The sequence below is a fragment of the Peromyscus californicus genome, unplaced genomic scaffold (assembly GCF_007827085.1).
Source record: "Peromyscus californicus insignis strain IS unplaced genomic scaffold, ASM782708v3 Scaffold_19__1_contigs__length_69161282, whole genome shotgun sequence".
Taxonomy (NCBI): domain Eukaryota; kingdom Metazoa; phylum Chordata; class Mammalia; order Rodentia; family Cricetidae; genus Peromyscus; species Peromyscus californicus.
The window spans coordinates 61,966,093-61,979,999 of record NW_026294491.1 but is presented as its reverse complement, the minus strand read 5'-3'; the positions used below and the strand labels follow the sequence as shown (position 1 = coordinate 61,979,999).

At 44.4% G+C, this 13,907-nt stretch overlaps 1 protein-coding gene across 2 annotated transcripts in view; it reads left to right on the top strand.

Annotated features, from left to right (window-relative positions):
* Ubr2 (ubiquitin protein ligase E3 component n-recognin 2) overlaps window positions 1-13,907 on the top strand; it is an 84,802-nt gene that overhangs the window by 17,142 nt on the left and 53,753 nt on the right. The window contains exons 4-11 of one of the 2 annotated variants that reach the window (XM_052745516.1): window positions 1,434-1,547; window positions 4,133-4,263; window positions 5,789-5,927; window positions 6,822-6,884; window positions 8,014-8,134; window positions 9,383-9,490; window positions 10,267-10,355; window positions 11,562-11,660. In XM_052745516.1, the coding sequence (XP_052601476.1) occupies window positions 1,434-1,547; window positions 4,133-4,263; window positions 5,789-5,927; window positions 6,822-6,884; window positions 8,014-8,134; window positions 9,383-9,490; window positions 10,267-10,355; window positions 11,562-11,660 (864 nt within the window). Of the gene's footprint in view, window positions 1-1,433; window positions 1,548-4,132; window positions 4,264-5,788; window positions 5,928-6,821; window positions 6,885-8,013; window positions 8,135-9,382; window positions 9,491-10,266; window positions 10,356-11,392; window positions 11,492-11,561; window positions 11,661-13,907 lie in introns of both variants that reach the window. The other variant, XM_052745517.1, reaches the window with a different exon arrangement.

The window sequence follows — 13,907 nt, the reverse complement described above, 5'->3', positions numbered from 1 at the left end:
AGCTTGTTAGTATAGTACTTTCCAAACATGGGCAAAGCCCTGGGTTCTATTCCCAAGAGAGGAAAGAGAGGTGTTGAGTATAGAAAGGGTTTTGCCAAGCATGGGTAAAGCTCTGGGTTCCATCCCTGGGGGAGAGGTGGAGGTGTTCAGTGTAGAAAGGGTTTTCAAGCCTACACGTCTTGGAACTCCTAAGAAAACACAGAAATCAGGTCTTCTGTGTTAGCTGTCAACTAGTTTGATGTGGTATTTTAAATGATTATTAAAGAGGCCTATACAGGGCCCACCTCCAGCCCCTGAGATTCTTGATAGTTTTATTTGGGGCTGTCCCCAAACCTGCCCTTGTTCCTCTGCTGGGAGGGGGAGGGGGAGTGTCAAGATTCAAAGGTGAAGGGATGGTTGTTAAAAGGAATAGACTGTAGGAGAGGCTTCAGTCCTGGTCTTAATTCTGGAGCACAGCTGGGTCAGGGCTTTTCCACAGTTTGTTTGTATTCCCTCTGCCTAGGTCTTGATAATAATGAACAGAAAGGGCTATATAGAATATCAGCGTCTTGATAAGCCAGCGAGAGGCCCCTAGGTACCCTTCAGCTGCTCTGTCTGGTGTTTGGTAACAAGAGCACATGTGTATACCAGACTGTTCCCCAGTGGCAGCCTGCCTATGCTTCTTGGCCCACATCTGCATCTCCTGGGAATAAGTAGAATGTGCAGGATGACGTTAATTATGCTGTGATACAGAGCATACAAATGCTGGCTTTGGCCAGAGTAGAGGCAGAGTTATTCTAGAATTTGGTACATTTGAATTAGCCAATTGCTAACCCTTCTTTGTGACACTTTTTATTTTATATTTAGTTATATTTTTTTTGTGGTACTTTTTTTAAAAGTAGAATTTCTGGTGTACCAAGTATTAGCCTGTAAGTTCTGTCTTGCTAGACTTAGTAACTAGTTGCTGTAGCTTAAGGAAGTGTGACTAATTCTTAAGCCTCCAGGTGTTAACAAAGTTTACAAAGTTGCAATGAGCACTTTTTCCCAACCCTTTAGAAGAGCAGGATTTTAGGAGTTGTTAAAGAAGGAAACTGTTTCCTTGAACCTACTGCCTTACAACATCCTTAGCACAGATAGCAGCACTCTAGCAAACCCCAGGGGACCCTCGGCAGTCCTCTGTTTTCCTGATTAAGAAAGCCGTGTAGGCAGACACAGCCTCTGAAATACCTGAACTCTCCCCACCAGAACAAAGTAGCTCATGTCCTTTAGAAGTCAGGCAGAAGCCTACAGGCTTGCTTACTAGGAAACGTTGACAGCCCCTTTTAGTTGATACTTTTTCCCTTCAAAGCAAGGGAAGACTTAAGCAGTTTTCTGTCCTTAGCACTTGCTGTTCTGACTTCTTATCTGACAGTCCAGTGACTGTTTACCAGATACTGTCTTCTTTTTCCTTTAAGATGACGACCTCAGGAGGTGGAGGCTTCTGTGACTGCGGTGACACAGAAGCCTGGAAAGAAGGCCCTTACTGTCAAAAACACGAACTCAGCAGCTCTGAAGTTGTGGAGGAGGAGGTAAAAACAGCCCGGAGTGGTCCTGGGTGTGCACTGTGGTGACGAGGGGCTGTTGCTGCGTGTGTGCGTGCATCCATGCGTGTGTGGGCGTGCGTGTAGACCAGAGATGATTATCGGCTGTCTTCTTCTGTTGCTTCCCACCTTACTTTTTGAGACAGGGTCCCAAGAACAACACTGGCCATTGAGCTCCAGGGAATCTTCCTGTCTCCCCCTCCCCAGTGAGGGGTTCTCACCTAATGCATGCTGCCCGGACGCTGGGGACAACTCAGACCCTCAGGCTTGTTGCAAGCTGGCTAGCTAGACTGGCCGGGATCGTCAAGCTTCAGCTTCAACGAGACCCCACCTCAATACAAAGGAGAATCAATAGAAAAAGACACCTGACATCAACTTCTAGCCTCTATACACATGTACACATGTGTAATTGTACCTACACACATACATAAACAGACCAAACACACACAGACACACAAAGAAAAAAGTAAAATAGTTTGGATAAAAACAACAGAATAGAGAAAGTGATGTGAAATCTAAGTTTCTTTATCCATAAATATTTCTTGAACATAGTCATATTTCATCGCTTTAAAGATATATATATATATTTAAAAAGAGTGTATGGTTGCCGGGCGGTGGTGGCGCACGCCTTTAATCCCAGCACTCGGGAGGCAGAGCCAGGCGGATCTCTGTGAGTTCGAGGCCAGCCTGGGCTACCAAGTGAGTTCCAGGAAAAGGCGCAAAGCTACACAGAGAAACCCTGTCTCGAAAAAAAAAAAAAAAGAAAAGAGTGTATGGTTGTTTGCCTCCTGGTATGTCTTTGTACTGTGTGGGTCTAGTGTCCTCAGAGGCCAGAAGAGATTGTCCAATCCCTGCGGAAGGAACTGGAGTCATCGATGGTTGTGAGCTGCCATGCAGATGCTGGGAGTCAAAGCTGGGTCCCCTGGAAGAACAGCCCGTGCTGTAACGCTGAGCCACCTCTCCGGGCCGTCATGCTTCAGTTTGAATGCATTGTCTGGAATCTCTTTCCCACCATAGCAGCAGAGTTGCACTCCAGAGCCCCACAGCCTGGGGCGACTTAAAGTCCCGCATGAGGCAGGGTTCTCTCTGGGAACAGAGTCGCAGACATTACAAAGGGGGATTGAGTGGAATCTAGGCTTGTACAGTAGGAGCCAGCCTGTGCAGCAGTGGCCATCTGCATGCTGGACAAACTGAGAACAGTTCACAGAGCTGGCTGCCTCAGAATTCCCAGTTGGCACTGAAGCCCTGGGAGTTTCTGGAGTCACCAGTGCTCGGTTCACTTGGGGAGGCCAGATTGTTCCGAGGCTGGGGTTGGAGGGCAGCAGCTGTGGCTGCGCTTGCTCAGGAGTGAGGCAGACAGGCGTTGGCCTGCGACTCTTTCCAACTGACTCCTGTCAGAAGGAGCTGCTGACTCTGAGGGTGGGTCATCTTCTCAGCTAAAGCTCTGTAATGACCTCAGACAGACCCAGATTCCCTCAACCTACCAGTCAAGATCGACTTTTGCAGGGCTACAGAAAGCTCAGCAGTTAAAGGCACTTGCTGCTCTTTCAGAGGACCAAGGTTCGATTCCCAGCATTCCCATAATGGCTCACAACAATTTGTAACTCCTGTTCCAGGGAATCTGACAGCCTCTTCTGGCCTCTTGAGAGCCCAGGCAAGCATGTGCTGCAAGAAACACTTGTAGGCAAAACATCCATACCAATAAACATAATTTTAAAAACAACTTTTGCAAGTAGTCTGATTATGGGAAAAAGTTGTTGAGCAGACATATAGACCATTGGACACCTTGTGTTGAACATGCCTGGTTCCCTTCACTAAATCACAGGAGCATCTCCTGTCACTATGAACATTAAGAACAGCCCATCAAAATTCTACATGGCCTTGGTGGAAGGAGTGAACAGGGAGGTAGTGGGTGTCAGGTCCCTCTCTTAGTTGAGAACCTCAGTGGACTGTGTGACACCTCCTTTGTTATTTAGGAAACGTCTCCCAGGTCCTAAATGGGAAATGGCATGTTTTCTCCCTTGTAAGTTGGATGGTTCATTGTCTTTCCTTGTTTCGTTTTTTAGGGTTTTGGGGTTTTTTTTTCTTTTTTTGTTTTTTTTTTTTGCATTTATTTAGAGTCCGCGTGCACGCCCCACAGGCTCGTGTGACCATCAGAGCACCTTGCAGGAGTTGGTTCTCTCCAACCACCGTGTAGGCCCCAGGGACCGAACTCACATGGTTAGGCTTGCAGCAAACACCTTCACTCAGTTCTGCAAGTTGGAGGTTCCCATACACGGCTGGAAAGATGGCTGGTGTTGGAATTTAGAGATTCCAGTGTGCCATTCCAAAATATTCAGTTATATTCATTAGGCATTTGAGTGTCTGAATGTTTTGACTCAGCTAATTTAAAATTAAGAACATTGGAAGAAAACATTTTAGGAAGTTTAATTTTGTATTTTGTAACATACACAGGATTAAATTTGTTGTGAAACGAAACCTGTCACCCTTCTTGTGTTTTGAGAGTTGGAGTTGGAAGGCAAAAGAAGATAATTAGTGTGTACTAAGGGAGTTGTGTTTCTGCTCTCCCCCAGGATCCTCTCGTACATCTATCAGAAGACGTGATAGCAAGAACTTACAACATTTTTGCTATTATGTTTCGGTACGCAGTAGATATACTGACCTGGGAAAAAGAAGGCGAATTGCCTGCAGACTTAGAGATGACGTGAGTATCGTCTGTCCCTTGTATGGCTCTGCTAGATTGTAATGTCATCCCCACAGCTAGGAGGACATAGTCTTTTCTTGTAAAATTATTATTACATCTGTTCATCCTTTCATTTGTGTGTGGGGAGGAGGAACTGAGTGCCGTGAAGGTCAGAGGAGAACCTTCAGGAGTCACTTCGAGCTACGAAGTGGCTCCTGGAGTGAACGCAGGTTGTCGGAGAGAGCAGCAGGTGTCCTTAACTGCTCAGCCACTGTGCTCAACTGCTGTCTCATCAATTTTAAAAATGAAGCATGACTTCAGTATTACAGCTTTGCCGTTTGGATGCTGATGAGTGAAGGTTGTCCCAGGAGGGTTGCCTTGTAGCAGGGTTAGACCATGTAGGGCCAGCAAGAGGCTCAGCAAGTGAGGCCCTTGCCAGCAAGCCCCACAATTTGAGTTCTAGTCCTAAAAATCCCACACGATCCCTGACATCTCTGTCCTTTGCTCTCTCTCTCTGACTGACCTGGACCACTCTGTGTAACCAGGCTGCCCTCAAACCCACAGAGATCTGCCTGCCTCTTCCCCAAGGACTAAAGGCATGCGCCACCACTAGCCTTCTCCTTTGTGATGATCTAATAAAACCAGAAAGATGTTAGGGTGAGCTCTTCTATATGAGTAGGTTTAGGGCTTTTATGAAATGCTTGTAATTATAAAACGTTTTCAACGCTGCTGTTTTACTGTACATCTGCCATTTTTATTTAGACTATTGAGGTCGTAAACTAGTGAGCAGATAGCTGGATTCAGCCACAGCTGTGTTAAAAGGACTGGCTGCTAGTCCCTGGTTACATGCTCACTTCACACAGCCTACTCTTTTTGGAAAAGTCACTCCCTGCTTATTGGACCTTTGTTCATAGCTGAGGGTGACTGTGGGCTGAAGAGTAGACATCAGGAGGTCACCAAACTAATTCGACACCAGTAACCAAGGGGTGACTTCTTTGCTTTGTCAATGTGTTCCAGATAATTGGGGTTGTGCATAATGTTTTGGGTGTATCTATCTATCTGTCTGTCTATCTATCTATCTATCTATCTATCTACCTATCTATCTCTTTCTTGTTTGTTTGTTTTGATTTTTTGAGACAGAGTTTCTCTGTGTAGTCCTGGCTTTCCTGGAACTCACTCTGTAGACCACACAGGCCTCGAACTCAGAGATCCGCCTGCCTCTGCCTCCTGAGTGCTGGGATCAAAGTGCTACGACGCCTACCAGGGTAAAGTGTTTTAATAGGACGAGGTGTTGCTGTGCTATTTTCACAGAGATACGCCTGCCCTGTCTCCCAAGTGTGGGAATAAAGACGTGCGCCACCCGGCTTTTGTTTTGTCAACACAGAACTTGTAATATTTGCCATATAGTTACCATCTGGCTGCAAACCTGCATCCTCCAGAGCTGGTTTCCCTTCTTCCAGTTCCCCTGCTCCTGCTCCTGCCCAGCATGCCTTGATGGTCACACCCACTCTTCACACGCATTAACAATGTACCGTTTTTTCCCTAGAGAAAAGAGCGACACCTACTATTGCATGCTGTTCAATGATGAGGTTCACACCTATGAGCAAGTCATTTACACTCTTCAGAAGGCCGTCAACTGCACACAGAAGGAAGCCATTGGCTTTGCAACCACAGTCGATCGGGATGTGAGTCATTTATCCTATGAAATTGACACTGTTTGAGATGGAGGTCTCACTTTATAGTCCCTGGCCGGAACTTGCTGTGTTGACCAGACTGGCCTCGAATTTACAGAGATCTGCGTGCCTCTACTTCCCAAGGCCTGGAATTAAAGAAATTGAGCTTTTATTACAGATAAGCTAGCATAGAAAGATTAGTTAAAAGTATATGTGTCTAGGCTATTTTTTAATTTCATTTGGAATATTGGTCCAAATATATATTGTTAAAACTAAGCTGTTACCAGTTAGAACATTAAAAGGAAATGTACAGTTGTCCTGATTCTGCCTAGTCATTAAAAATACTGGGCCGTGAGAATGGAGGTTACAGAAGCCTGCTAGAATAAATGCTCTGTTGTCAGGATGTTATGTGTGTGTGTGTGTGTGTGTGTGTGTGTGTGTGTGTGTGTGTGTACTGGTAGTTTAAAATACTCTATTGTCAGGGTAATATATATGTGTGTATGTATATATACTAGTAGTTTAAAATGCTCTGTCTTCAGGGTAGTGTGTGTGTGTGTGTGTGTGTGTGTGTGTGTGTGTGTGTGTGTGTAGTTTAAATAGTTAAGACAGCATTAAAGAAAAATTGTAGTTTTTTTTTTTCTTTTTGTTTTTCGTGACAGGGTTTCTCTTTGTAGCTTTGACTGTCCTGGAACTCACTTTGTAGATCAGGCTGGCCTTGAACTCACAGAGATCCACCTGCCTCTACCTCCCAAGTGCTGGGATTAACAGTGTGCATCACCACCACCTGGCAAAATTTTAGTTTTTCATTGGTGACTAGGACAGATGTTATAAACATTAAAGACTGACTCAAGTTGTATGTTCAAGCATATTTATTGCTTTTACAGTTAGTTTTAAATGTCTTTACAGGGGCGTAGGTCTGTTCGATATGGAGATTTCCAGTACTGTGATCAAGCAAAATCAGTCATTGTGGTAAGTGATTTAAAAACATGTCTGTTATTTTTTATCAGCTTAAGACTAACCCTATATTTAGCATTTATTAAGACATTTGTATGCCTTTATAAACCCACTGTCACCTAAGTTGTGTTTAAAGATCGTGACTCTTGACATTGGATTGTTCTGGTTCTATCAAAGCTATATAAGATTGCTAACTGGGAAGAAATTACACTTTTGGCCACATCAAATTTTTACCTAACAATATTCCATACCTAAAGTCCAAAGACAGGTGGCAGACTTGGAAAAACCATTTCTGACACAGATGTAGTATGTGATGTGTGCATACCGAGAAAATATGCACAGTCATACATGGTAACAGTAGGCTGTGGACATAGGGTACCGAGAGGGCTCAGACAAGAAATAAAAGGAAGGAAAATTACATGTTCAGGAAGTATTCCTCGACTCCAGTAGACATTTCTCTAACAGTGATAAACAACCAACAGAACATGGAGACACGGACTGTGCCCTGACTAGGGAGATCAAGACATGTCACTCCTGCTGGAATGACTTCTGTCCAGAAACCAGAGGGTCCCTATGAGTTCAGTGGTCTGCATAGTGAGTTCCAGGACAGCCAGGGCTGTGGGGAAGACCCTGTCGGGAAAAGAGGAGGAGGAGGACGAGGAGGAGGAGTTTTGAATATTGGTTTTACAACAGTGTGAACACTGAGCAGTAGTACTGAACTGTGTCCTTAGAAATAGTTATGATGATGAGTTTTGTGGGTGTGTGTTTTAGTATGGTTCTTCAAAGTTGATAATGCACATCTGCGCAGTGAACTGAATTATTTAAGTAAATAATGTGTTTTTAAAAATTGAAGGCAGAAAGCAGGCTTACTTGAGAACTGAAGCTATTTGTAATTGGCTCTAGAGATTTTCAAATATGTGACAAAGGCAGTGGTGACTCCCAAGGTGAGGCCTCTCACTGTTGCCCCTGAATCTTTAGACTCTGTCTGGAAAATAACCTGAGTCACTATGTCAAACAGAGTAGCGCTTTCTTGTGGACACCGGAAAGTTGTGTGGGTGTCGTGGGTGTATTAAGAATGTTAGTGTCTTCCGCCTCTTAAACAGCTGTTTTAAGTTAGTCTTTTCTCCTCCTTGTTGCCTTTAAGAGGAACACCAGCAGACAGACCAAGCCGCTCAAAGTTCAAGTTATGCACTCGTCAGTAGCTGCTCATCAGAATTTTGGTTTGAAAGCTCTGTCTTGGCTGGGAAGTGTTATTGGATATTCAGGTAGGTTTAGTATGTCAAGCCTGTCTCTAAATAACTTGACAAAGGAACTGTTTCCAATGACGCAACTGTGGAACCCTTCACAAACAAAGCTGCAAAATGCTGCCATAATTAAATGTTAATGATACTATAGTTTAACTAATATTCATTTAAGTAATTTAAATGTTTGGCCTCCTACAGCTTTTGTATAAGACCAGTACTGTGCATATCTGTAAATGTGTACATTGGAACATACCAATTTATGTTTGCTAGTTTTAGGTTTTTATTTTCTCAGCTTACAAAGAAGACAATTTGTAATATACCATAATTATGAACCTCTTGCCAAAGCCAAAAATGAAAGTTGGGGTCTAGCACTAAAGGGTAAATTAGGGATAGATTTCTGCTGCCTGTCATATATAGGCAAGACATTATAATGTTGCTGTAAGGAAGACCCCTTAACATTTGTTTTGAAGGCTGTTAGAAAAACACCACACTGTGAACTGATGATGAAAAATACAGATAGGGCCAGATGAGGTGGCCGGGCAGTGGTGGTGCACACCTTTAATCCCAGCATTCAAGTGGCAGAGGCAAGCAGATCTCTGTGAGTTCGAGGCTAGCCTGGTCTGCAAAGTGAGTTCTAGGGCAGCCAGAGCTGTTACACAGAGAAACCCTGTCTCAGGGAAGAAAGAAATACAGATGAGATACACCGTATGCATGTATGCTGGGAGAGCTTGTCTAGAGCATGATATTTAGAAGATGTGAGAGTCTGTCTTCCAGGCCTCTCAGACAGAGCTGTAGTGGATTTCAGTTTGATGGGAAGTGTATTATGTAGCACTAATAGCCCCTACTGATAAATCTTACAGTGTAAGGGTCACACGTTGTTCTTTGAGCGACTCTGTGCTATAGCTACCTTGCACATGGTCGTGTTTATGACTGGTTTCACCACACCTGCCTCCCTTAGCATAAATACCTAGAGAACAGCATTACATCAGCAGACTGGGGATTCTTCTCTCTAATTAAATTCATTAGGGCAGGAAAGGCTAGTGCCTTCCTGACAGACGTTAACTTTGACATCTTGCAATTAGTGTTGTGATTTGAGATTTCTTAATTTTTTCTCCTTTTTGTAAAAATAAAATAGTTCAAAAGCCCCTTGCCCCATCTGACCTTCACTGAGACGTGTGTCGCTCTGACTGTAGCCCACACTGAAGTGTCATCTCGTTACCCTCAAAGCTTGCCTTTCTGTCTCCTGACCACTCTTCCTTCTCTTTAAAGATGGCCTCCGCCGGATTTTGTGTCAGGTTGGATTACAAGAAGGACCAGATGGTGAAAACTCCTCTCTGGTGGACAGACTGATGCTTAATGATTCCAAATTATGGAAAGGTGACTCGCTTACTGCTTCTAAGGGGTGGGGTGTCAAAGTTGGGTGGTTTTTAATTTGGAAATGTTAATAAATATAGTTATACTTTTTAGAATTATAGTTATAGTGCTAGATTTAGTCCCTGGCAAATACACACAAACTTTAGCCCTGTAACCTTACTTTTTGAAAAAAAAGTTTGTAGGGGAGGCCTATGACCTATATTAAACAGCTTTTATATTTTAGTGCAGTATCACATTTAGAATTGGGCAAGGTAGCATATGCCTGTATTCCCAGCACTCAGGAGACCAAGGCAGGAAAATTGAGAGTTCAACACCTACCCAGGCTACAGGCTAGCTTACGCTAGCTAACAAGGCCCTGTTTCGAAAGAACAGAGGGGGAGGATTAATTTTCACACATTTTCTTTTTAAAAGCATAGCAGCATGGGAGAGAGAGCTCAGTGGTTAAGAGGGCACACTGCTCTAGCAGAGGACCCAAGTTCTGTTCCCAGCACACACATCACATGACTGACGACCACCTGTAACTCCAGTGCCAGAGGGATGTGGCACTTCTGGCCTCCATGGTCACCTGGACAAACACACACACACACACACACACACACACACACACACACACACACACACACGGACAATTAAAATTAAAATCCTTTTAAAAATAAAGGGATTAATGACAAATGTTTTGTTCTGAACAAAGTATAGAGAGCTTTGTTCTGGTGGTTTGAGTCCCATCAAGCTATAGAAGTGGAATTCTGGCTTGTCTTACACTCTGCTCTTTCCTGAAGGTGCTAGGAGTGTGTATCATCAGTTGTTCATGAGCAGCCTGCTCATGGATCTGAAGTACAAGAAGCTGTTTGCTGTTCGATTTGCAAAAGTAAGTAGAATTTTTTTTCAGTTTTGATGATAAATAAGTTATTTAAGGAGTAAGTGTACTATTTTGGGCTCAAAAAATATTAGTATTTAACGGTGAGATGTGAGGTTATCCATTTGAAAGTCTAAGAAACTTCAGAATCTTTTTACCTTTTACCAGTAAAGGTGTAACAAGACTACCTGCCTCCACCCCCGTAATACATAAATATGTAGTGATTGCTGGGCGGTGGTGGTGAACACCATTAATCCCAGCACTCAAGAGGCAGAGGCAGGCAGGCGGATCTCTATGAGTTTGAGCCCAGCCTGGTCTACAGAGAAAGTTCTAGGACAGTTAAGGCTACACAGAAAAACCCTGTCCCGACAAGCAAAAAAGAGGGGGGCCGGGGGGAGTGGGTAGCAACATAAATACGCAATGATTGGGATTTGAAATGATGATAACTTAACCCCATGCCATTATAGATGGGTTTAATCCTATTAAAATTCACAGAGGCAGCATGCCTCTGTTGGTATGGTTTGGGAATGGTGAATTCCAGATGGCTGACAGAGTTGGCTTAAGTTCTGCTTTCAGCAGCATGAAGACACTAAGTATTTACTTTATGTATGCTTCCAAGTAGGAGTTCTTAACCGAGGAAGCACATGGTAGTCATCTGAAGAGCTCTTTCAGAACATCCATGTTTGTGTCCTCGTCCCAAATCTAATTGTTGGCGACCTCGCAGGAGTCACATGATTCTCATGTGTGTTCCGAAGCAATGAAAGGCTGGTTTGGAGACAGATAGCATGATGTTGCTGTGTCCCCCCCACCCCCCTCCCTCAGTGTACAGTGGCACCTTAGGGTCTTAGGAGGTCTGCCTGTGCTCCGGAAGAACCTATTAGCACAGCTTTCTGCAGCAAATTGGTATTGACCCAGCACCTAATTGCTAGTGATCCTTCGAGTCTCCGATGTCCTGGCGGTGCCTTCCTGTCGCCGTCTCCAGCACTGACTTCAGTCTAACCCTTAACCATTGGTCACTGGATTAGAGGAATTTCCCCCTTGTTGTTTAGAATTACCAGCAGTTGCAGAGAGATTTTATGGAGGATGATCACGAGCGAGCAGTATCGGTGACTGCTCTGTCTGTCCAGTTCTTCACCGCCCCTACTCTGGTGAGTAGTGTCTGCCTCTCCTTCCTAACTCATAGCCGGCACTCCTTGCCTTTTTTTGCCTTCTTAATAGAACTATGAGCGTTTGCAGAGTGATTATGTGACAGATGACCACGACAGAGAGTTTTCAGTCGCAGACCTCTCGGTTCAGATATTCACAGTACCTTCACTTGTAAGTACTGAAAGACTAGAGAACGCTCTTGTTTTCCATTAACAGAAGTAAAGCCTCAAAATCATGGAGGTAAGACCTGTGTGCTCCTGAATAGGCTAATACTTCGTGTAGAAGGCAGTCGGATTTCAGATATCGCCAAGCACACACAACATATCTTTGAATATCAAAGTAATAATGGAGGAGAATTGGATTTCCTAGTGGTTTTTGGACTGATAAGTTAACATTTAGCTGGTTGGTTTATCAAATATATTCCTGACATTCGAATCAGATAACATGCCATATACCATCTTAGATCTTGAAGAATCTTCCCCTCGTAAGGAAAGAGTAGTTAAGGCAGCTGAGTCACACTGCCTGGGCTAGTTTGTGACTGGTGTTCACCAGGTGCCCTCTGACCTTGTCACGGTGACCACTGATGGGATGAAGCAGCATGACAACACAGCTCGGGGAGGAAAGGGTTTATTCGGCTCACACTTCCACATTGTAGTCCATCAGCGGAGGAAGTCAGGACAGGAACTCAAACAGGGCAGGACCTGGAGGCAGGAGCTGATGCAGGGGTCATGGAGGGATGCTGCTTACTGGCTTGTTCAGCTCACCACCTTATAGAACCCAGGGCCACCTGCCCAGGGATGGCACCACCCACCACGGGCTGACTCTCACACATCAGTCACTAATTACAGGCTTGCCTACAACCCAGTCTTATGGAGGCATTTTCTTAATTGAGGCTCCCTCCTCTCAGATGACTCTAGCTTGAGTCAGGTTGACATAAAACCATCCAGGACAGTCCTGAAGCCTCCATTAATTAAGTTTTATCATGTATGGTAACTGAAGATCATACTTCATTGAACAAATTTATTAGCATTTATTAGGCAGGGCTTTTAAAAGTGAAATGGTGAATAAAACAGATGAGACTCAAATAATAAGTAAAACACTCTGCCAGAGGAACTGAGTTCAGTTCCCAACACCACATGGCAGCTAAAAACTGCCTGTAACTCCAGTCCTCGGGGTCTGATGTTGCTGCTTTCTGGCCTCCTCAGGTACCAGGCTGGAAAGCAGTGCATAGACATATGTGTAGATAAACAGCAATGCACATTAAATTTGCTTTCTCTGAGAGAGAGAATAAGGCCATAGGCCTTTCCCAGAGCCCAGAGGCTTCTCTTAGGAAGGTTCTTTATATGGAGACTTGAAAGGAGGATGTATGCAGAGTGCCGTGGAGGGGCTTTGCATGTGGGAGCAGGAGCTAAGTAAGCATGCTTGGAGACCCTGAGCTCAGAGCAAGGCCATGGAGCTTTAGGAACAGCTTGTACTCACTTTTCTAACAAGTACATTTCCTAGTGGGGGGAATGTTTTTTTTCATTTCTTTTTGTTAAGAAATGTGTTCTACTTGGGTGGTGGTGGCGCACACTTTTAATCCCAGCACTCAGGAGGCAGAGGAAGGCAGATCTCAAGAGTTAGAGGCCAGCCTGCTCTACAGAGCGAGATCCAGGACAACTAGGACTATTAGAGAAACCCTGTCACAAAAAAAAAAAAAAAAAAAAAAAAAAACAGAAAAAGAATATCTTTTAGTAATTTGCCCATTAATAAGTACTACTATAGGCCATATCAAAGAATTGTGTGTTTATCTTAAGAGCATGAGAGGTACTGGAACCACTGTATTTTGATTTATCGTGTGTGTGTGTGTGTGTGTGTGTGTGTGTGTGTGTGTGTGTGTGTGCATGCAAGTGTGCGCATATCTCTATATAAGTATGTGTGTATGAGTGTTTGTATATGAGTACGTGTGAGTGTGTGTATGTTGTGTGGTGCCAGGACTCTGACTCAGGGCCTCACACATGCTGGGTCAGCTCACTCTACCTTTGTACTATAGCTCCAGCCCCTCGTTTGTGGTTTTTAAAAGACTGCTGTTTGTAAGATGGGGAATAAATTGGAGGAAGACGGTAAAGTGACTCTGGGGAACTTAACTAGAACTTAGGGGGTGAACTGAGATGGCTCAGCAGGCAGAACCACTTGACGCTAGGCCTTACACCTGAGTGTGAGCCTGCGGCCCCAGGGTGGAAGGAGAAGAGGGCTGAGTTCCGCAGGTTGTCCTGTGACCTCCCTGGAAATGTGGACAAACGGTATTCAGATTGTCACACCCTCTGCTGCCCCCTGCTGTCTGGATCAGATCTGTTTCTGGGCCTCTTCAACTGGTCAGCCCACCCTACTGTCTCCCCTGGCCTAGCAGACATGTCTCCGCTGGGGTTGTCATGTTCG